The 23,296-nt window shown below is 43.2% G+C and overlaps 1 protein-coding gene across 3 annotated transcripts in view; it reads right to left on the reverse strand.

The window, feature by feature from the left end:
• Window positions 1-23,296, reverse strand: part of TLK1 (tousled like kinase 1) — a 198,855-nt gene that overhangs the window by 44,105 nt on the left and 131,454 nt on the right. For 2 of the 3 annotated variants that reach the window (XM_069982897.1, XM_069982895.1), the window contains exon 4: window positions 10,069-10,187. In XM_069982897.1, the coding sequence (XP_069838998.1) occupies window positions 10,069-10,187 (119 nt within the window). Of the gene's footprint in view, window positions 1-10,068; window positions 10,188-11,881; window positions 12,037-23,296 lie in introns of those variants that run through there. The other variant, XM_069982896.1, reaches the window with a different exon arrangement.

Here is a 23,296-nt window from a genome sequence, read left to right on the forward strand (position 1 = left end):
AGTTATTTTATTGGACGCTGTAATATTTATTCATATTACCTGGGGAGGCACTGCTGGGAAATGGGGAGACCTGTTGCTGAGTTTCCCTATAGATTACAACCAGAGATCAAAGTAGTAAGACACTTTATGAATAATTCATCACTGTGGACCCTTTTTAGGAAAAGCACTTTATCCAGGTACAGCAAAAAGAGATAATGTTAAAAAAAAAAAACATGATGGCTAAGCATAATAAAGTCATTCCCCTTTAAGAACTAGAGTAGTTTGCCATTTCACGAGGAAACCACAAATACTCCCAGACTGCTAATCTGCTCTTCTTCCAGGCCGCACTCCTAGGAATCAGCACTCAACAATCGCTTCTGTTCTGTGTTCATTACAACATGAAACCTTTACTGACACCTAAAACCTGGCAACATCCACTGTTTACGACTCACAGAGAAGGAAGCGCCGTGTCTTCCAGCAGCATTGGTTGCTAGTGAGACGACAGATTGTTCCACTTCGGCCATCTTGTGGTTTTACATGCCTTTACTCTCAATGCACGATGCGTCGACTGTGTCCCAAATTAATCACAGGGCATTGACGGATTAATGAGAGGCAGGAAGGGGTTAAAAGGAGTCGTGACCTGAAGCTATTCAAGAAACTTGTGCGCAGAGTATCAAACTGGAGAGAAGCACTTGTGACTCTCTCTGCCACATGATATATATTACCATGGACGTGTAACAAAGCATCAGGAGATGACGCTGTAACTCGCGAGGACGGAGAAATGGAGATGACCAGTTGGCGCCTTCTTTTATATTCTCATTTATTACACATGAACTGAAGAACACAACTGTACGACCTGCCTCCAATACCCCAGCGAGTGGACACATTCCTCTTGCACAGTTGTGTAAAAAAAAAAATTATGCATAAACAAAAAAGAAACACTTTATTATCTTTTTTTTCCTTTTACTAGACATACGTAATTCTGTTTCCCACAGAATGTGTCAGCTGGAAAAAAAATAAATGGGGGGGGGGGGGAATTAATATCGGGGGCTTTACATGAGAGGTAACTTAACTGTCCATCAGTCATGGAAGCTGTCTGGCCCCTTTGAAAAAAAATCTGCAACACATTGGCAGCAAATCCGCAATTGTGAACATACCCTTAGGGTGGTATTACACGGGCCGATGGGGGCCCGATAATAACTATAAACGAGGGCCAATCTGCTAGATCGGAGCTCGTTTACTGTGCCTATTACACGGCCCAATAATCATTTACCAAGGGCTGCAGGGACATGTTACCGATGTCCTTGCAGCCCTTGCTTAAACTGCATACATTACCTATCTATGGTCCAGGGCTCCCACTGTGCTCAGCTTCACCCCGGGTCCAGTGCGCTGCAGCTTTAGAGCGGCCTGTCTGAGCTGACAGGCCGCTCAGCCAATCACTGGCCACGGCGGTCCCGGTCAGTGATTGGCTGAGCGGTCTGTCAGCTCAGACAGGCTGCTATAAAGCTGCAGCGTGTGGGACTTGGGGAGAAGCAGAGCACAGGAGGAGCCCTGGATTATGGATAGGTAATGTATGCACTTTGCAAATCGTCAGCCGCGCATTGCTATTACACGTAGCGATGCACGGTCGGTGCCCGACAATTATAGATCCAAACCTATATCAACGATCAGCCAATGATTGCGTGTTTATTACATGGAACAATAATCGATCGGATATCGTTCCATGTAATAGGGCTCTTAGGCCTTCTTCAGGGTATGTTCACACCGAGTAAAAGCAGTGGAATTCCGCCTGCCTCAGTGTCCCTATGGGAGAGCTCACGCGTTTCTGCTATCGTCTCACTCCGCTCAAAGAATTAACATGTCAATTCTTTGCGCGGAGAGCGGCGGCTTGCAAACCTTCCCATACAAACACCGCGGCAGGCGGGATTCCGCAGCTTTTACTCAGTGTGAACATACCCTAAGGCCTTCTGCTGACTCAGTATTTTAAGGTAGATTTCAGATTCTGACCTGGTTACCACGCCAAGATAAAATCCACTTAGAAATGATCTCACTAATTTCAATGGGAGCTCTGTGTCCATATGCTTGTGAACATTTGCACTAAATGTAAAATGAAACTTGCCTGTAAGACAAACAATACATACATTTGCCGCACACATTTTCTGGCCCCTCTTGTGTCTCCACCTGCCGCCATCTCCTCCAAATTGACTGACAGCCAGCTCATGCTGAAATCCTGCACAGGCGGACACATGCATTTTGCAAAGATTTTTTATTTTTCTGGATGCAATTTTTTTAAAATTAAATCCACTGTGCAGCTACTGTATATGCTGCAGATTATCCATGCAGAACATACTAAACCCCTCTGGTAACATCTAACCTACAGACGGCTGGCAGCTCTGCCGAGAACATTCACCAAATTCCAACTTTTCTGGGTTACAAAATACCGTCATTTATCAAAATATGACAATAGTGTCAAAGGGCCGGTAAGAAACTCCAGTTACTTTACAAGAGTAAACACACATATGGGGCAAAGTCCACGCGGTTAATGGTTTTAAAAAAAGGAGGAAACAAAAACAAAAAGAATTGTAGGAAGAAATATTTTACCTTATTGGAATGGAAACCAGCAAAAACTGGAGACATCGATTGAAGGTTATTATGAAACGCTTTCTACAGCGCATGTCTCTGGTTACGGTAACAAGTATATAGAAAATGTACAGGAGCGGATTTGGCTGCAGATCTGGACAATTTGGTGCAGATTTTATGTGCAGGTATGCGGGTAATTTTCTGGACTTGTCTGACGTGAATGCCCCCATAAGGTATAATCACTAGAGATGAGCGAACCGGGTTTGGGATCGAGTCGATCCGAACCCGAAGGTTCGGTATTTGATTAGCTGGGGCTGCTGAACTTGGATAAAGCTCTAAGGTTGTCTGGAAAACATGGATACAGCCAATGACTATATCCATGATTTCCACATAGCCTTAGGGCTTTATCCAACTTCAGCAGCCACTGCTAATCAAATGCCGAACGTTCGGGTTCGGATGGACTCCATGCTCCAGGTTCGCTCATCCCTAATAATCACACATGGCACAAACATTCCAAATATGTCCACGACTTTCCTATGGCTTGCAGAAATCCATGGACTCTCTATCTAAGTAATCCCATTCCAATCAACAGAATTGATTTTCAGTCAAAGAAATTTATACAACAGGTCTGCCGCATGTTAATTGTGGGTAAGGACAGGTGGCAGGCATGCTACTGCCGTTCTGCAGTGCAAAATCTGCAGTATTTATTTAGAAAATTTTGCACTAAATTATATTATATTATACACTGCTAAAAACTTTTTATGGCAGTATTTGGCGGAGATTTTTAGAATTTCCTTCACTTCATTGCTCAAGATATTTTGCACGGAAATTTGATGCAGAAAATCTGCAGCCAATACACTGTATGTGTCCACGCCCTTCCAGTAGTGATGAGGTTTGTGGTAGGTGGTTGATCAGGAAGGGACAAAGGTCAGAAATCACTGACCTCATGTATGATTAATGCAAGTTTCCTAGGCAGCAGTCAAGTAACCTCAAGATGCCTAGCAACAGGTTAGACAGGGTGACTACTCAATCTCTATACACCTAGGGCAACTAGAATGGTCACCTCTCCTAAAAGGGTTTTCCTACTAATGTTATCTATCACTTATCTACAGAAGAGATACTATATATAATATAAAAGCTAAGGGTCCCCTTTATTATTAAAATGGGTGTTCTTCGTTCCCTGATTCCTTCTCATCACTCCCCATAGTAAAGACTGTTGGAGGTGCAGTCCAGCAACGACTCTATCCAAAGTCTAAGGGGGTGACAGAAAAAGATGAGCAATGTGCTCCTAGAGACCTCGCCTACCATTGGTATCTACTTTTGTGCACAGGGCCTGGATGTGACCATCACCTCTATTGGCACGGCTTAGATGTGACTATCTAGCAGTGAATAGAGGGTTTGCACTCTCCGCACTGTTAGCAGCTGTTTTAGTAACCGGCCTTTATAGTCTGCTGAGTGATTAAGAGGCGTCTTTGGAAAGTCGCTCTCCTTGTTTGGTGCTACTGGCTTGGCACATCCTTAACTAAGAATGTAAATCAATTGGGGCCTCTTCCCAGTCTAGAGACACAGTGGCAACAGTGTGGACCGGTCAATCCTGAAATACTATCCTGCAAAGAATGCTGGGAAACCTGGAAATAATGACACTTCTAGAAGGTTTTCATACCTTCTAGACACATTGCTCACCCCAGACACATTCGCTGCCAGCAGGCTATGGGTAAGGAGGGGGAGCAGATCATTTGTTGTCGTTATAAAGTTTGGTGCTGGCCGTAAAGGGGTACTCCACCCCTTTAATTTTTCATATATATATTGCTGCACTTAAAAGAAAAATAATAGACATGTCATTCTTGCCTCACCACACTCCAGCGTGCTCCGGTAGCATTTCCAGGTCCCCTGCTAGACGGCCCAGATGCAACTTTTCAGATGGACTTGTCTCAGCACTGAAGGCCCGCTCAGCCAATCACTGGCGGCGGCGTTGTCCTGTTTCAGTCAGTCATTGGCTGAGCAGGCTGTCATTGCAGAGACAAGTCCATCTCAGAAGTGTCGGTGGGATTGCTCAGTGTGGGAAACCGGAGACGTGATAATTTGCACAATCGAACGAACAACAATTTCGAAGTAACAATGTGTTTTTTTATCACAATCAGCGTTTAGACGGAACAATAAAGCGTATGAAAAATTCATTACGATTGTTTTAAGATCGCTTAAAGGCGTTATCCAGCGCAACAAAAACATGGCCACTTTTCCCCCTACTGCTGTCTCCAGTTCAGGTGCGGTTTGCAATTAAGCTCCATTTACTTCAAAGGAACTGAGTTTCAAAACCCCACCCAAACTGGAGACAACAGTAGGGGGAAAGTGGCCATGTTTTTGTAGCGCTGGATAACCCCTTTAAGCCCATCTCACACATAGGGTGAATCTGTGAAACACTGTTTAGACAAAGCGATCTGCTAATTTTCTGTGAACAACCAACGACGATTTTAGAACATATTGAAAGATCACGATGAATGATTTATTGCTCGTCGCTTGATCCGATGCTGTGTTTACACAAGCGATTATTGCTCAAATGCGATCGTCACAGCGAAAATTTGAGCGATAATTGCTCCGTGTAAAGGGACCATAAGAAATGCAGCTCGTGCCAGAGGATCGGGTGGTCGTAGAAACATCCGACACCCCACATGTTCTGTGCAAGAGCCCTATTCTAATTAATAAGGCTTGTGCATGAAGATGCAGTAAATATGGATACGTGAAATCTGAAGCCCTCCAGCTGCTGCAAAACTACAATTCCCATCATGCTTAAACAGCCAAAGTTTGGGTTGCCCAGGCATGATGGGAATTGTAGCTCTCCAGCTGCTGCAAAACTACAAGTTAGTTGCCACTGCTTTAAACCTATCTTTTTAGGCTCAAAAACAAATCTCAATGCCTATAAATATACATTAACCCCTTGGTGACCTCAAAATGCCTTTTTACAATGGTCAGTAAGGAGCTCTAGTCAACTGAAGATGCCTTTTTTTATGGTGCTGATAGGTCCTGCACAGGTGTCCCGTGCCAGGTTTAGCAGGTGGGCAGCTGTTGGATGACAGCTGGGACCCTGTTATAAGTGTCAAGGGTTGGAGGACTCTCTGATCCTGAGCATTTATCCGATTAGAAGACTGTGTATATGGTTTCCAGAGGAAGGGGGCTCTTTCTGTCATTTAACTGGGGTGATTGTGGGGTTCAGATGGGTTGTCTTAGTACCTGGGGATCCTTAGATCTGCTAAATACATATATTAAGAAATTCCACAACAAAATTATATATAAAAAAACATTTATAAAAAATTGGTATCGCTGCATCCATAAAACTCGCAAACTATAAAAAAAAAATAGTTACAGCTCTATGGACATAAAAATAAAAAAATAAAAAGTCTAAAACATGGCAACACAAATACACATTTTATTTTTATTTATTTCTTTAAGTTTTGCATTACGCGCAAGTAAATTAGTCACTTTTATCATCAGATACATCAAGAATTAGTGATTGCAGTGTCTCACTTTTAGGATCTGCTGTGATGCGTGTAATAGCGCCGGCAGCGAGCGGGAAAGAGGAGCAAACAAGCGTCCTTAGCGCTCGTTCGCTCCTCTCAGTCGCCCTGTGTAATAGGGGCTTTAGGCAGAGTTGCCAAACTGTTCGGATTCGACAATGTTCTCCAAACCCTAGTGCTTGGCTATTGACGCCCGGTGACGACTGGAGAAGTTTGACTGCCTAGGGCGGCATCCAACTTCTCCAGCCACCAGGTTTCAACGCCACTTACCACTAGTCAGGAGTGAGAACTTTTGACGTGTCTGTTGTCATGTCGTAAGTAACTGAACATAACTGTAATGTTTTAAAGAAATGTTGGCCACTGCAATAAATACGGAGTCAGCTCCACTCAGTATAGTGCAAGTGTGGAAAAGCTGCTCAATGGGGGTGCAGGATGTCAGCAACCCACCGATCGACTGCTCATAACCTTTCCAGTGGATAGCCTATTAAGCGTATCACATGTGTATTTTTGACGCCACATTCCAAATGCAAGTCCCATCATGAAGTATGACTTCAGGGCATCAGACCTACGGTATGGTCAGGAATTGCCTTACAGAAAAACTAAAAATCATACGGGTATATTAAAAGAGAAAAGAAACTATTACCGCTGACACAATACCATGATGACAAAGTGAATACAACAGCCATGTCACTCAAAACAGGCCGAACTCGGGGAGATTACGAAACCAACCAGTACATTAAAAAAAAGGTGTTTAATGGTGGCCATTCCCTTTAAGGGTAAAGTCATACAGGTCGGATTTGTTGCTTGTAAAATCTCCACAGCCATTTTTTTTTTTTTTTATATTGTAGATTTTTCTTCTGAATACATTGGGGAAAATTCACAACAAGACCTTGACCAATATTTAATATTAAAAATGTAAATATGAAACAATTCATAAGGCAGGACAAGTGGATGAGGTTTTGTCCATGAGTCTGTCAGTACAAAGAGCGAGATCCATCAATCATGGCTGATGGGGTGGGAAGACGCTGTCACCCTGATGAATCGTGGTTCAGGCAGCATGAAAGTGATAACAGGTTCCCTTTAAAATCTCCTCCACTTGCCTACTACCGTTATCCACTGAGGATATTTTCAGTGCAAATCCAAAATCTTTTATTCTAAATCCACCGTAGGTGATGATATACCGAGCGCTAAATGCAACGATAGCTAAGAACTTTGAAGAATACTTAATGTATAATCATGTGTTCTACCCAAGTGCCAAGAAGACATGGTGAGACTATTTGGTAAATAATTACATATGAGCCAAGGATTCTTCATATTGTACTAGTAGATGTATACAATGTATGGGGATAAAGCGCAGCAAATGCTATGAAGCAGAAGGCTACACCATTCACAAGCCGGCTGACAAACATGTTTACTGTGATATGCCTGGAATTTATAACCTCACACGATAGTGTCACCACGATCGGAGATTACAGGAGTAACTACTCCATAACCCAGTTACAAGGAAATTTAAAGTGTAGTTGTCATTCGAAAAATTGGATTGGTCGGGGGTCTAGGTGCTTAGGCCCCCATCGAATGCTCCGGAGAAGCACCCAGCTATGTGCTTGTCTCACAACAGGAGACCATAGCTCCACAGACTTACTATAGAGACCAAACAAGATGGGGAGAGAAGCATATGGCTAAGCACTTCTTCCTATTGATTCTAGTGATCTATAGAGGGCAAAACACCCAGACTACAACCGATTAAAATTTTTGACATGTCAAATGCCTTTTCAAACAACAGTAACACTTTAACTTACTATGTGGTCCAACATGTTCCAGACTGGGCCCCGACGGGTTTAACCACCAGGTTATCAGACTTCAATGTGAATATGCACCTACAGTTACCTAAACTCTGATACAAACAGATGCGTCTCAGAGATTGATGGACCACAGCAGATTTGCCCATGAAGCAATCTACCGTGAGCTGAAATAAGTGTTTGAAGTCAACAATTGGAAATAAAATTTGTATTGTTAAATTTAAAGGACTTGTCTGGGGACAGAAGAATAACAATAACAAAAATAAATAATAATGAATACGGTACTCCTCTTCCCTGTCCCCCTGGGACACCGCTGTGATTGGCTGAGCAGGCAGTTCCTGCTGAGGTGGCTCATCTCAGAAGCAAGAAGAAGGGCTTATAAAGAGGGAACAAAAGCTGCAAGATTTTTCATTTTTAAACCACCCACAACCTAATATAAACATTTTTATCACCTCGGATAACCACCTATACGTTTTCTGATGATGTTTAGCAATACACCAAAGACCAGCTGTACACACCCAAAATGGTGAACAAAGCTACCTTTGCGTACTACAAATAGGAAGTCTATAGCATAAGGAATAACTAGTTGGTGAGGGTTTGATCGCTGGCACCTCCACCAATTTAAGTCACATCACTCCCGGAAACTAAACAATGCCTGGTACAAACATGAACATCCCCTGGCTTGTTGAAATAGATGTTATAGGGTTAATAGGGTTTATTAAAAAAAATATATATATATATATATATATATATATATGGAAAAAAGTGTTTGTTTTTTTAAAGGTGGAAATACGCTTCAACTGTTGTGCGACGAGGAATTTCCTTAAATACTGATCCAATGGCCGGACCTTCTCCTTTGGAGAATACATGCAAAATCCCCTAAACCAAGTCAGTGGGTTCATTTCAGGATAAATGAAATGGATGTAAATGGGAGCAGAGAGAGTTAAGGAAAAGCTTCATCTTCGTAGCTACATTTATAAATACATTTAATTGTTAAACATATAGCAATTCCCTGATGTCACTACCTGAGCCACTCCCTGCTCTCCCGCTGTGGGAGCCATCACAACCTTCGGAGCTGCATAAAGCTTCACCTTATCTGTACTCACAATACAGACCTATAGGTACAGGAAGTCTGCAGGCCATTCAGGGGCAAACAAAAATACCACAGGTACCAAGGGGAAGAGAGAGTACTACATTTCCTACAGCATGTAGGTCTTCTGGCTAATACAAATGTTGCAATTCTAATGGTAACATTAGCAAAAACTATAAAATTTCCTATAACCTTCTTAAAAGGTGTTTGATGGCCAGGAACATTTTTTTAAATAGGTGGCCTGGTCTACAGGTAACATAATAAAATTTTATATTTACCTGGCCTGCTCCTCTACCGCAGGTCCTCTTCTTCACTACTGTCACTGACATGCTATGTAGACAGTAGAGAGATCAGGTGCTGAGTGGGTAATTCTGTCTGCATGGTATATCACAAGAAGCAGCAGTAAAAAAGATGCTCAGGAACTGGCAGTGGCAGGGGAGCAGGCCAGGTGAGTATAACATTTTGTTATGCTTGCTGCAGAACAGGCCATGCACTAAAAAGACAAAAACATTCCTGGCCAGACAAGCCCTTTCAATGGGCACGGTTATTAAATAAAAAAATTTGACACATCAAAAGTCTGATTAATCGGAGTCTCTACTGAGACCCCTCAACAAACCAGAAGAATGACCTGAAAGACACACAGGGTAGTACATTTCACTCCCTGGCTTGCGGCATTCTCCGGCCACTCATCCATTATAAGTTATACTGCACCTGCTCTGTCTCCTGATTGGTGGAACCTTATCACTTTTTTTTTTTTTTTTTTTTTTTTTTTATAAAACACTAAGGCTAATTCACATGTAGCAATGGTGTGCCATGAGGCCGATGTTGCTGCTATGTTCCCACGCTGTACAAACGACGGCGGTTCTGCCGTGAATGGTTGTTGTTTAATGAGAATTTCTGTCCGTAAAGAGCATTAAACAATGGACATTTATGGCGGAGCAGCCGTTGTTTTTACAACGTAGGAACATAGCCTTTATGTGATTAACATCCAGAAATTGTGCAGATGAAAAAAACTGAAAAACTCGGCAATTTGCAATAAAATGTCGCCAGCTGGAACAAAGTCTGTGACCGATATCACATCCCTAGTATGGTACTTTACGTCACTTACTTTTGCCCCTACACTACAACTCCCGGTGCTTCCAGTGCTGCCGCTGACACCTCCAGTAAATCTGGCCTCCAGCAATTCCTGCCGCCTTGGGTCCAAGCTGTGGAGTTCATCCATGACACCTAGGATACAAGAAACACAGGTTACAATAGTGTTCAAATAAAGAGCAATATCCACAAAGCGGAATGTTCGGTAATACACAAGAGGTGATGACCCAGAACGAGGGTCACAATTTTTCCTAATAAATAGTAAATAAATAAATGGAAACTCTTAACACAATATATAAACGTATCCTGTAAAAGTAAAGATTAGGCCAGAGTTCTCCAACCTGTGGCCGCCCAAAATTACAATTCCCAGCATTCCTTTAGTGTCGACGGCTGCCCAGGTAAAGAGCAAGATAAAGTTATGCAAAAAAAAAGTTAAAAAGTGGGACTGTATGCCCCATCGTGTGGACGTGGTTGCAGAAATACAACTCCCATCATGTCTTGACTACGGACAGCTGTAAAAGTAAAGATTAGGACAGTGTTCCCTATTAAAGTAGAGAGTGCTCTCGATCCTACAGATCTGAAGTTGTGGCAGAACTACAAATCCCACAATGCCTTCATTGCCAAAGCTCTCTGAAGTAAAGGACCACAACCTGTGTCTCTGTTGCAAAACTACAACTCCCAGCAGAGCTGAGGGTCAGGATTAGGACAGGGTTCTCTACAAAAATAAAGATTAGGGCCTGTATCCAACCTGTAGCTCTGTAGCGGTTGTGGAACTACAACTCCTATTATTCTTTGACTGCTGTAAAAATAAAGCAAGAATTAGATTACACTGCCGCTAAAGTGGTTGAAGAACTACAAATCCCATTATGCCTTTATCGTCAGATCCTGTAAAAGTGAAGTGTTTCCAATCCGCATCCCTCTCCAGAGGTTACAAAACTCCCATGATGCCCTGATCACCGAAGAATATAAAAGTTAAAAAAAAAAAAGAAAGGACAGCGTCCCCCCAAAAGCAAAGACTAGGCCAGTATCCCCCAAGCTGCAACACTACAACTCCCATAACGTCTTCATCGCTGAAAGATGACCAGAGCACTCGCCAACTGGCGGTTGCAGAACTACAACTCCCAGCGTGCGCTGACAACGTTTCGGCATTTGTGTTGAAGTTCTGCAACATCTGGACGCCGCAAGTTGGGGGCTCGCTGCATTCGCACATAGTACAAGCATCATAACACTAACAGTCCAGGCCTCTATTAGTAAATGTAATAATTCCAATAATTGACGTCAAACCCGAAACACGACAAATAATCATCACAAGCCCCAAAATTATCTTAAAAAAGTTGCATGCATTAAAAAGAATAAAAACATTTCAAGAATTATGATTTTCTATACGACGACTGAAATAAATGGTATTTTTATACAGATGGTTGCTGCGATCCTGTCCCCGGAAGCCATTGCATCCTTTGCATCGGAGCGGTCCAGCAGCTCGGGCTCGGGGAGGCCATCGGGCCGGCTGCTGTCATGCCCAGGATGCCCGGGCAGGATGACCAGTGCTGGAGCTGCTGCATGCAGAAGGCAATCCTGTGGTCACTGACTACTTGCCCTTTAAGCATGGCCTACACTGCTGCTGTGGGTGCAGGTCACAGCCAATGTGAAGGATCTGCCCATCCACAGGAGCTGAGGCTGAGCCATGGCTGCTGGGCCCCAGCCTCAGGCCTCTCATATGTACAGCACGGAATACACTGCACCAAGCATTTCCATCTTGCAAAAAGTGTCAAATGCAAAACTTCAGACTTCCCTTCCTAGTCACTTCCACAGGAGATCACATCACCCACCGTTCAGATCGCTGCTTGCCAGCCACAAGAGCATAGGGGCGCCCAAGACTACATACACACGGCGCTTATTCTCTGCCGGTACTCAACGGGCACTGAGTACCGGCACCTTTTTGGGATGGTGGTGAAGGAGGGGGGGGGGCACACACACTCACCATACGGCACCGCGCATGCGTCGGGAAAAGTCTCGCGTCGCCACCAATTCCTGGTGACGCGAGAATTCCCCCGCGCATGCGCCGCCCCCCTCTCTCTCTCTCTCTCTCTCTCTCACACTCTCTCCATCACTGTTGGTATCTTCTCCTGTGAGGCGTGCGCGTGCCCGCGGCCACAAGTGAGTGAAGGGCGTGCACGCGCCGCGTCAATCATCGGGGTTTTGTTGTTGTGGTTTTTTTTTTCCCCTTTACCGTATTTGGCCGTGTATAAGAATGCGGAGAGGAACTGAGAGGACAACGTGCGGTGTACATCACTGACGTGTACATCCATATAGGCTGAGGCACTACTTTATCAGCCAGACACATAAGGATGAACGTCGGCTAGCACTTTAACCCCTTCCCAACCTCACCAATTATGTTTTTTCTTTTTTTTTTCCCCCATCGTTTTCTTTCCCATAAAAGACCCCATTCACACACCATTTTTTTGCAGAACGTTTAACACTCAAAGTTTCTCAATTTTTTCACCCAGGTTCCGAAAATAAACGTCACTCATTCCGCAATTTGTCCGTATTCTGCGGCTCCACAAAATTAGCTTAAACCAGGTTGGTAAGAGACCTATCCGCACTTTGCAGACGAATAGGGATGAAGACGTCCGTGGTTCTCGGATCCCCATTGATTGCTATGGGAGCAGCTGCGTGTGCCCTAACTATGGACTGCACTATGGCTTGCCCGTTTTCCTGAGGTGCAGATAGCGGCCCGAATATGGATCCGTAACATAAGCGCCCACAGGAATCACCTCATTCAGAAATAAGCGGATGTGCGAAAGAGGATAATCATCCATAACCTTTTATTTTTCCATCTTTAGTTCACACTACATTTTTCTGGTCATTTCACGATTTACGTTTAATTTTAAAGTGACTGTACCACCAGGCCCAGGCTGAAGCACTGGAGGTGGGCCGACCCACCCTTAGTGGGAGGAAACCCTAGCCCCGTTATGACAGGGTTCTATTGATTCTAAGGGAGTTACGTCATGGAGGGGCTGGAGTTTCTTCCCACTAATGGTACTTTTACACGGAGCGATAATTCGCCCAAACGCACGATTAACGATTTTGAATTAACGATTTTTTTTTTTATATCGATCAGCGTTTAGACGGAACGATATATCGTACGGAAAAATCGTTATGCGATCCTTAAGCCTATCTCACTCATAGGTGAAATCGTTAAGAATATTTACTCGGAACGATCTGCGATTTTTTTGCGAACAACCAACGATAATTTGAGAACATGTTAAAAGATCAAAATGAACGATTTCTCGCTCGTCGTTTGATCGTTCGCTGCGTTTACACGTACGATTATCGTTCAAATTCGATCGTTATCGTGCAAATTCGTGCATGGCTTCAGCCTGGGCCTGGTGGTACAGTCACTTTAACATACAGAAAAACTTGGGTCAACCACAAAACAAACACAGTGTGAACTTAACCTAAGCTTCTATGGATAGAAAAAGGTGTGGGTTACCGATCTTAGGATGTGTACGTCAAAAACGAGATCAGTTTCCATTGCTCCTTTTTTTTTTTTGATAAAAGTAAATGGAAAATGGATTCTGCCCGTGGCATACTGCAGCATACGTTTTTACCATTGTTTTTTTTTTTTTTTTTTTTTGGCGCAATTCATTTCAGCATATAATGTAAAAAATAAATTATATTATGCGTTAACAGATGAAAAAACTGTTGTTTGTTACAAATGCACAGTAGCCGTTATTCTATACTGTGTGTACCCTGCCATCCAATTTCCCATGGACTTCAATGGTGCACATTATTACTTCATCCGTTCACACATTGTTTTCTTTTCCTTTCAAAGTACAGTAGTATTTAGCTTTTATTTTACTGGCCTAATAGTTTGGACATTTCCTGGACATGTTCAATACATTTTTGATTTTTTTGTAATGGGACTTTTAAAATATATTTATACTTATACTGATCAATGCAGTGCTATTGCTAAAACAGACTATACCAGTGTGGTGTCTCACCAGGGGTGTTGCTAGTGGATACACCACTCAAAAAAGCTTGTACTCTAAGTAAAAGAGGTGATGAAGTATTAAGCAGATTCCACCAGGCAGCTTCTACTTGAAGTTCTGGAACATGTTCAGTATTTAAGCAGAGAAGGTGCGCAAGAAATCCCATTAAAGCAATAGGACAGACAGAATTTCAAGCGGAATCCACCGCACAGACTCCGCTTGGAATTTCTGCCTCTTTTGCCCAGTATGCACGGGCCTGTAAGCAAGGAGATGCTGGGTAAGGAGAGTCTAAGTAGGAGGCCTCAAGCGAGCCGGACAGCGAGTGGGACAGTGCACTGAGGGGCCATGGAATGTCCCCAGTGCACTAGAGAGACTAATTTACATATTGGCTTCGGATCAAAATACTCAAAAATAGCACCACGGAAAGAAAGAAGAAGACCAAGCAACTCTGCCGCTACAGGTCCAAATCAGGAGAAATGTATGTACGAACCCGCTGAGTTTTCTTTTACAATGAACGGCGGTCACATATGTGTATTGCTGCTCCAAACTCTATGGATTATCTGATTATAGCCTAGTACAGCGCTCCACTTTATTCAGAAGTTCCTCCAACTTTGAAAGGAGTGCTAGAGCACACACTGGACTGCCACTCTTTTTAGACAGAATTTTTTGGAGACCCAATTCTTAATGGCTGGACCCCCAATTTCTGGTGGTTTGGTGATAATGTGTAATCTTGGGATAACCTCTGTTAAAAAAACGGACAAACACTATGCATATGCCCCGACTAGTGCTCCCATGGCGATGCTTCTGTACTCCACCGCCAGGCTGTGTACACCCACACACCAGTAATAATGCCTTGTCACATGATCACGACAGTGGTCACATGATAACTCTACATAGAAACTGGCAGGGGGCACGGAACCATTGGTATGAGAGGCACCAGAGGAGGCGAGTATAGTGGGGTTTCATCTACATTTTACGTTCCGCTGATGCCGTCAGGGACTAGCTTTTACATAAGACTAGCACATGAAAATAAATGTGTAAACACATATTGACAAACTGAATATTTTATAGATTTTTGCTGGGTCTTTTACGAATGACCATAGTAGAAAATAATAATAAAAAAAAGTAAATTCACCCATCCCCGTGCCTCTGTTGCAGCACTCTCGAGTCTTGCTGACTGCCGCCAGATGTCATTTTCAGCTGGAAAACAGCTACATCACGTACCCAGCTCTTCCTGCTTGCAATATCTCGGTCCGGCTGAGTGACTGCCCGCTCAGCCAGTCACTGATTGGTTGATGGGGCAATCAGTCGCCGGATATGTGGCATTGCAGCTGGATGAGCTGCAGGACACTGGCGGCTGTCAGCCCCCCTGACTTCCTGACTTTTTTGCATTTGGCGAGACTTCTCCTTTAAGGTTCCCATGTAGTACTTTGGTCAACCAAAACCAGGAGTGAAAGCGACACAGAGGGAAAAAAAATGTTTTCTGAATTTTCAACCCACTCCTGATTTTGGCTAAATATACTGCTGAAACATTATGTGTGAACCAATTGTTGACGCAGTCATTTTATCTTTGATCACATGATCATATTATCAGTTAACATACACATCATCCATGGATGAGGACTGCATGCAAACAACTTTATGTACACGTGCCCTATCCTTGACACAAGGTCTGCAGAGCTGCCGTCTCTGGACAGTAGAACCAGTTTTGGGTGGAATTACCTTCATGATCTGATCAGGATAACACCAGCCGTACTGCACTCCAAGGCTCAAAGTATCTTTTTTTTTTTTTTTTTTTACATAACATTGATACAAGAATTTAGAGCATGAGCATTATGTAAAACCCTAAGCTCTGGATGGTGATGCAATGTTGTAAAATAAAAAAATAAAAATTGCATGTTGACATAGTTAAAGCATTACATCACATCTATCTGCAAATGGCTATGAAGCGGTGATGCAACATGATAGGGGGCTGTTTGCTTGCTTTACGACAGGCAGGACAGACAAAAACAACCAGGGCCATGTTTACACACTGCAGAAACGCCTGCGACTGAAGAATCCGACCCATTCACGTCTCTGCATGTCGGCAAGATGGATTCAGACGATAGGAACGGTCGCTGAGATTCATGCAGTCAATCTGCAGGGTGTGAACAGTCCCGTGTAACAAGGACTCTTATTGTCTATTGCAAGACTTTTTCCTACATCTGATTAACCTTTCATCCTAGTGTGAATACAGGGAAAACCCCGCTCTGGAATTTCACTTTTCCAGTTAGAAGACGTCTACCATGAACGGTGTCCCGCTTACATCAAAAAACTATGTGAAAAATACCTCTGCATGTAAATAGCAGAGAGGACTGTTATCCAGATCCTGTGCCAATAAAACTTGCATGGCAGTATTTGGCATCACCATTTGTAGCCTAAAACCAGTAGAACCTATATAGAGAAGCACTATAAACCAATGTTTTGGCTTACAAAGGCTGGGGCAAAATACTGCTGTGGGAAAAGTGGCCTAAGGATATGTTCACACTTTTTGTCTAGAGTTTTTAACACCAAAAGGAAAAAATGGCAATGTGGTGCATGGCTTGCTAGGGGCAACTGAGCCAGTTTCACTTTACACCATGTTTGATAAATCTCCCCAGTGTGTAAAGCCCCTATTATACAGGGCAATCTCTGGAAGCAAATGAGCGCCAACCTGTCGGGTCAGCACTCGCTTGCTCTTCGTTTCCTGCTTGCTGCCAGTGCTTTTACATGCGCCAACAGCGCACCCTTTAGATTGTCCAGGGAGCTCATAGGAGATAGCAGCGATCCTCTGCCGCTGCTCATATTGTGGAGGCAACAGCAGATTGTTGCTGTACTAAGCATTTCAGTTTAATGTTTCAATAGTTTTTTATTAGTACAGTTTTCAATATTTTTCACACACAGTAAACTGGTTAAAAACACAGAGAAAGTTATAACAATTCGCAGTAGGAAAAGCATAGTAACCACTAATAGAATAAAGGTACGATTTAACAATGAAAATAAGTAGCTGGTTGACTAGGTGTATGGCAGGTGTGTTTGAGGTATAGTGATGTAGTATTAGTCAGATAAGTAGGAGAAGTCGGCTATACATGAGCCAGTCATAGCTGCAAGGTAAGTAGCACTAAGACATCTGATATCATGCGATCAGCGTCTTGAACATAAAGTTAAACATCAAGAGACCAGCAACATAAAACATAAAACAGACAAACAAACACAAGACGTTGTATACTAAGACAAACATCACATAAAGGCAAGTGGCTCTATATAGGTAGCTACGTCAAACACTATATATGTTATGGCGGAGAGGTAAGGCGGGTGTAGAAAGTGAAAGTGTAAACCACTAGAGAGCCTATGACGTGTATAAACCATGTTAGTAGGGGTACATTTACAATGCTCGGATGGTACTATACAGTAACCATCACAGAACTTCAAACCAACATTGGGGGTATTGAGTCCGGTTCAAGCTGAGGAAGAAACAGTATGCAGGTATAAAAGAAAAAATTCAAGGTCCACCGAGAGGAGAGAAAGTCCTGCACAGACTTATTAAAAACAACGTTTACCACATGAAGGTATTAATGAGAGGTATTCCCAGTCGTGGGTGGAGTGGTGGTGTCCATGTCAGCCTTTGGGGAGAAGTCCAAGTTCCATTTTTGTAGAAATGCGAGTCCAGCGTCTACCATGGGTAACAGTGAGGGTTGTGGGCCGTGAAAGACAAGGAGGCTGGCTGGTTTCCCCCATCGATATCGGATTCCTCTGTTCCTCAATATAGAGGTGATCGGAGCGAACAATTTTCGAGCCTGCAAAGTTGCTGCTGTAAGGTCTTGAAACACAGAAATGTTAGCATAAGCAGAAGATGGCGGTTTACGTTGTCGAGTCGCCATGAGAAAATGGCTTTTAATATGAAGGTGGCGGATCCTAATCAATGTATCCCTTGGGGTATCCAAGGGTAATTGGGCAGGACGAGGTAGTCTCCGTGCCCAGTCGATGGCAAGATCATTACGTTGTGCAGATGGTATCATATCTTTAATAAATCCTTGGATAAAATTAGGTAATTCTGCTGGTTGGATCGTTTCGGGTATGCCACGCACCTTAATGTTATGGTCTCTGGTCCGGTCATCAATTGCTGCTACATAATTTTTGAGTTGGAACATCTCCTTTTCCAAATGGGGGTGTGAGTTCAGCAGTTTATTGTGTTCATTAATGAGAGTGCCCATTGTGTCTTCAAGGCATTGTACTCTATTTGTTAATGCAAGCACCGATCCTTCAATGACAGCCAGAGATCTGTTTAAGTCAGCTTGAATGGAGTCCCTCAAAGCCAATAACAGCTTCCCGATAGAGGATAGGTTGAAAGAGGAATCTGTGCGGAACATCTCATCCAACGGATCAGGCATATGTGTTGGGGAGAATCTTGTATCAGGTGGCACATAAGAAGAGCTAGAAATACCCTTCAATGCACTAGGGGTATCAGCCATAGGAGGAGCAGATTCAGAATCAGAGTCTATGCTAGTCCCTTCAGCAAACAGTTCAGGGAGATAAAAAGGCGAAGACGGGCGGTCGCAGTTAGGAACAGCCGGAGATGAGAGAGACAAATCCGGGGGGAGAGTGCAGAGAGATGAAGAAGAACGGTTTTGTTGCATCTCTGTAGCCGACGATCGCAGCTGTCGGGAGTTTGCCACCATGCACTCACCCCTCCGGTTCTTCTTATCCTTTTGGGTTTTCAGTGGGGTCTGCCCGCAGGCAGAGCTCTCCTGAGGATGCGCTATTGATTTTGGTGCCGGAGTGGCCTGCCACGCCGCCGCAGCACCTGAGTGAGTCCCGTCCAGCCGATAGTCAGGAAGCAGACCGGCGCCATCTTGTTTCGGCCGGGCCGCGGGGAGAGCAGACTGAGTCTTTCTCCGCGCTGCCGTTGAAGCTTTCCTGGATGTCATCCGCATCTTGGGGTGTCGGCTGAAGTATCAGTGGCCCGCAGGAAAAAAATAAATGATAATAAAGTGGTAGAAATGCGAGTTAGTCGCTGGCTGTGCAGGAGCTCAGCAGAGACGCGTCCGTGCTGCTCAGCGGCAAACCACGCCCCCCGAGCATTTGAGTTTAAACATGTTGAAAGGCAGCGATCGGCCAACATAATGCAAGACTACTGATCACTGTTATGCTGCGTTTACACGAAACGATAATTGGCCCGATCGTACGATTAACGATGTCGGAGTAACAATTTTTTTTTTCATAACGATCAGCGTTTAGACGGTACATTATATCGTACGGAAAATTTGTTTTGCGATCGCTTAAGCCTATCTCACACATTGGTTAAATCGGCGAACGACTGTTTACACGGAACGATCTGCGAATTTTTTGCGAACGACAATTTGAGAACATGTTGTAAGTTCAAAATGAACGATGTCTCTTTCATCGTTTGCTGCGTTTACACGTTCGATTACCATTCGAATTCGATCGTCATCGCGCAAATTCGCACGATAATCGTTACATGTAAACGCAGCATTACACAAAGTGATTATTGGCCGTAATGGTGGTTAAATGGCCAAATACGGCCAATAATTGCTTCGTGTAATAGGGCCTTTAGGCAGATCGTAAACGTCCATTAATACCCCCCCCACACACACACACACAGACACCTCCACCACAGACACACACACACACACACACACCAAGCATTTAAGCACTTAGACCTGTGCATGCAGGCATTGGCTGGTGAGGTTGGCAAGGTTCATCCACCCTTACCTGCACTGCCTTATTTATAATGATGGCCGGACCATAAGAACAATGAAGCACTTTGCCCCCCTGCCATTCTGTCTCGCACCCCCTCCTGATAGTGTGTAAGCTCATGCATGCGAGCAGGGACCTCACTCCTCATGTATGGATAATTATATGTAGATCTCTGTAATGTCTATTTTTTTGTCTATGTATGTACCCCCAGAATTGTAAAGTGCTGCGGAATCTGTTGGCGCTATATAAATAGAAATTATTATAATTCTTATTATTATTATTATTGACTTCCAGCTAACATCTGGCTGCTGGTGTTTATTTTTTTCTGGGTTTTTTTGTCACCTTTTGTGGTCCAGCAGCTAGGACATGTGATGCAGAAGAAAAACGTTCAGCACACAAAAACGCCTCAACTACGAAAAACATCATTCACACAAAGTCAAAAAATGGGTTTGAAAAACGTCAGACAAAAAGTGTGTGTCTGGGCACCTAAAAAATCCAAACCATCAAATCTACCCCAATGGGTTTAGAGCTTATGGTGCGTTTACACAGGCAGATTTATCTGACCAGTTTTGGAAGCCAAAGCCAGGAATGGATTTGAAAAGAGGAAAAATCTCAATCTTTCCTTTATGGCCTGTTCTCTGTTTATAGTCTGTTCCTGGTTTTGGCTTAAAAAATCTGTCAGATAAATCTGTCTGTGTAAACGCAGCATAACACTGAGGCTGCATTCACACGATCCGTGTTCTGCAGTACATGGGATGTGTGAATGCAGCCTAACTTGGTTACACTATGGTTATGTTCCTACTGAGTTTTTTAGCATGTATTTTGGCACTTATTATGGCCACATTACACGGCCCGACCAGCTTCTAAACTTGCACCAGTCTTATTGATTGGCACTTGTTCACTAAACCTATTACACTGCTCAGAAATTGTGCGTCCAGGCCACTACAAGCAATCGCTAGATCGTTTGTGCCGACCCCTGCTTTAGGCACCATTCACACATCCGTATTTTTGGTCCATAAGTGTGTATCCCAATTATAGCCCTATCTACACGTCAAAATTTTTATTTGACCGTGACACCAATAAAAATCCATGGGATCGTCCGTGATTTGCTGACATTACAGAGTAAACATCCGTAATGTCCAGAAAATACAGACCCGTATTTTTAGCTAGTAACATAATTTTGACCATTCCCCTTTTTTTTTTTTTTACCAATTTCCACTTTTACAGATCTGCAAAAATATGGACACATAATGGATGTATTCTTGAAGATCGCAGACTGAAAATTGCGGACATAATATACAATCCTGGGGGAAAAAAAAGGAACATGGTGATGTGAGGCCGATGGTTCAGAACAACTCGATCAGCTGCCCTACAAATGTAAGCGATATCTGCCTGTTTTGGTACATACTCGGCCTGTTTAATACGGCAAATGCCAAAAAATGTGCTTAATGCATTCCCATAGATCTCAATAAGAATATAATATACAGTGGTACCTCGGTTCTCAAACTGCTCGGTTCTCAAACACTTTTCGGGCACTCAGTCTTGAAGTACTTGATAACTGAACGTTTTTGCGAGCGAGGATGGTGGGTTGTACCTGGTGAGTTTAGCGCTGGTGAGGCTTCACATACAGTACAGTACTGTATAAGACTGCTGGAGTGCATATACAGTGCAGTAGTAGTACAGTCAGTGCACCACCATCTCCCATCCTGTACTGTATAAGACTGCTGGAGTGCATATACAGTACAGTAGTAGTACAGGCAGTGCACCACCATCTCCCATCCTGCACTGTATAAGACGGCTGGAGTGCATATACAGAACAGTAGTAGTACAGTCAGTGCACCACCATCTCCCATCCTGTACTATATAAGACTGCTGGAGTGCATATACAGTACAGTAGTAGTACAGTCAGTGCACCACCATCTCCCATCCTGTACTGCATAAGACTGCTGGAGTGCATATACAGTACAGTAGTAGTAGTAGTAGTACAGTCAGTGCACCACCATCTCCCATCCTGTACTGTATAAGACTGCTGGAGTGCATATGCAGTACAGTAGTAGTACAGTCAGTGCACCACCATCTCCCATCCTGTACTGTATAAGACTGCTGGAGTGCATATACAGTACAGTAGTAGTACAGTCAGTGCACCACCATCTCCCATCCTGTACTGCATAAGACGGCTGGAGTGCATATACAGTACAGTAGTAGTACAGTCAGTGCACCACCATCTCCCATCCTGTACTGTATAAGACTGCTGGAGTGCATATACAGTACAGTAGTAGTACAGTCAGTGCACCACCATCTCCCATCCTGTACTGTATAAGACTGCTGGAGTGCATATACAGTACAGTAGTAGTACAGTCAGTGCACCACCATCTCCCATCAGTATACAGTAAAAGATGAGTGAGGAGTTAGTGACTACTGTACTATAATTGCTGGTTTTGTTGAATGTTTCTTGTATATGATGTACTGTACAGTATATTGCTGTTCTATAATGTACTGCAGAGATCATACTTGGCACTTTTCAATGTAATATATGGGTACTGTAGGTAATTATTGGTGGGTGCTGGAACCAATTAAACACATTTACATTATTTCCTATGGGAAAATACTGCTCGATTCTTAAACTGCCTTTCTGAACCAATTAAGTTCGAGAACCGAGGTACCACTGCAAATTGTTGTGCATATTTTTTTTAGCGCATATTTTAAGTATTTTAAGTGCTCGAATGAGTGACATATAACTCATTAAGTACATTGCAAAATGCATGACGCTGAATATTCCAACTGAAATGGAATTAAGGAAAATGCGGTCCAAAGTGTGAAAATTTGCTATGAAAATCCAAGGCATACCACAAAATAGCTGCGGTGTCTACTCTAGACCTTATTTTTCCCTTTGGGAAAAGTACACATGTGAACATATCCGTAGAGGAAATACGTGTGTAAATTATTTCATGCAGAAAATTTACACTGCAAATCCACAGGGAAATCCACAACAGTAAATCTTCACCAAACTGTAAAGGTTTTGCATGGGATTTCCCTGTGGATTCCAGCACCTGATCACCCAAAAAAAAATCTGTGTACTCAATAATCCCCTGGTGCTCCCATGGCAACACTCGCCCCACCAACCTCTGTTTTATTGTAAACTTGTATCTGCACCTGCTAATTTTGCAGCAAAATTTCTATAATGGAGAAAATCTACAATTAGGCTGCGTTCACACTACGTATATTTCAGTCAGTATATTTCAGTCAGTATTGCAACCAAAACCAGGAGTGGATTAAAAACACAGAAAGGATCTGTTCACACAATGTTGAAATTGAGTGGATGGCCGCCATGTAATGGCAAATATTTGCTGTTATTTTAGAACGGCTGTTATATTGAAATAATGGCCGTTATTTACTGGTATATGGCGGCCATCCACTCAATTTCACCATTGTGTGAACAGAGCCTTTCTGTGTTTTTAATCCACTCCTGGTTTTGGTTGCAATACTGACTGAAATATACGTAGTGTGAACGCAGCC

Source organism: Dendropsophus ebraccatus, chromosome 9 (assembly GCF_027789765.1).
Source record: "Dendropsophus ebraccatus isolate aDenEbr1 chromosome 9, aDenEbr1.pat, whole genome shotgun sequence".
NCBI classification, from domain to species: Eukaryota; Metazoa; Chordata; class Amphibia; order Anura; family Hylidae; genus Dendropsophus; species Dendropsophus ebraccatus.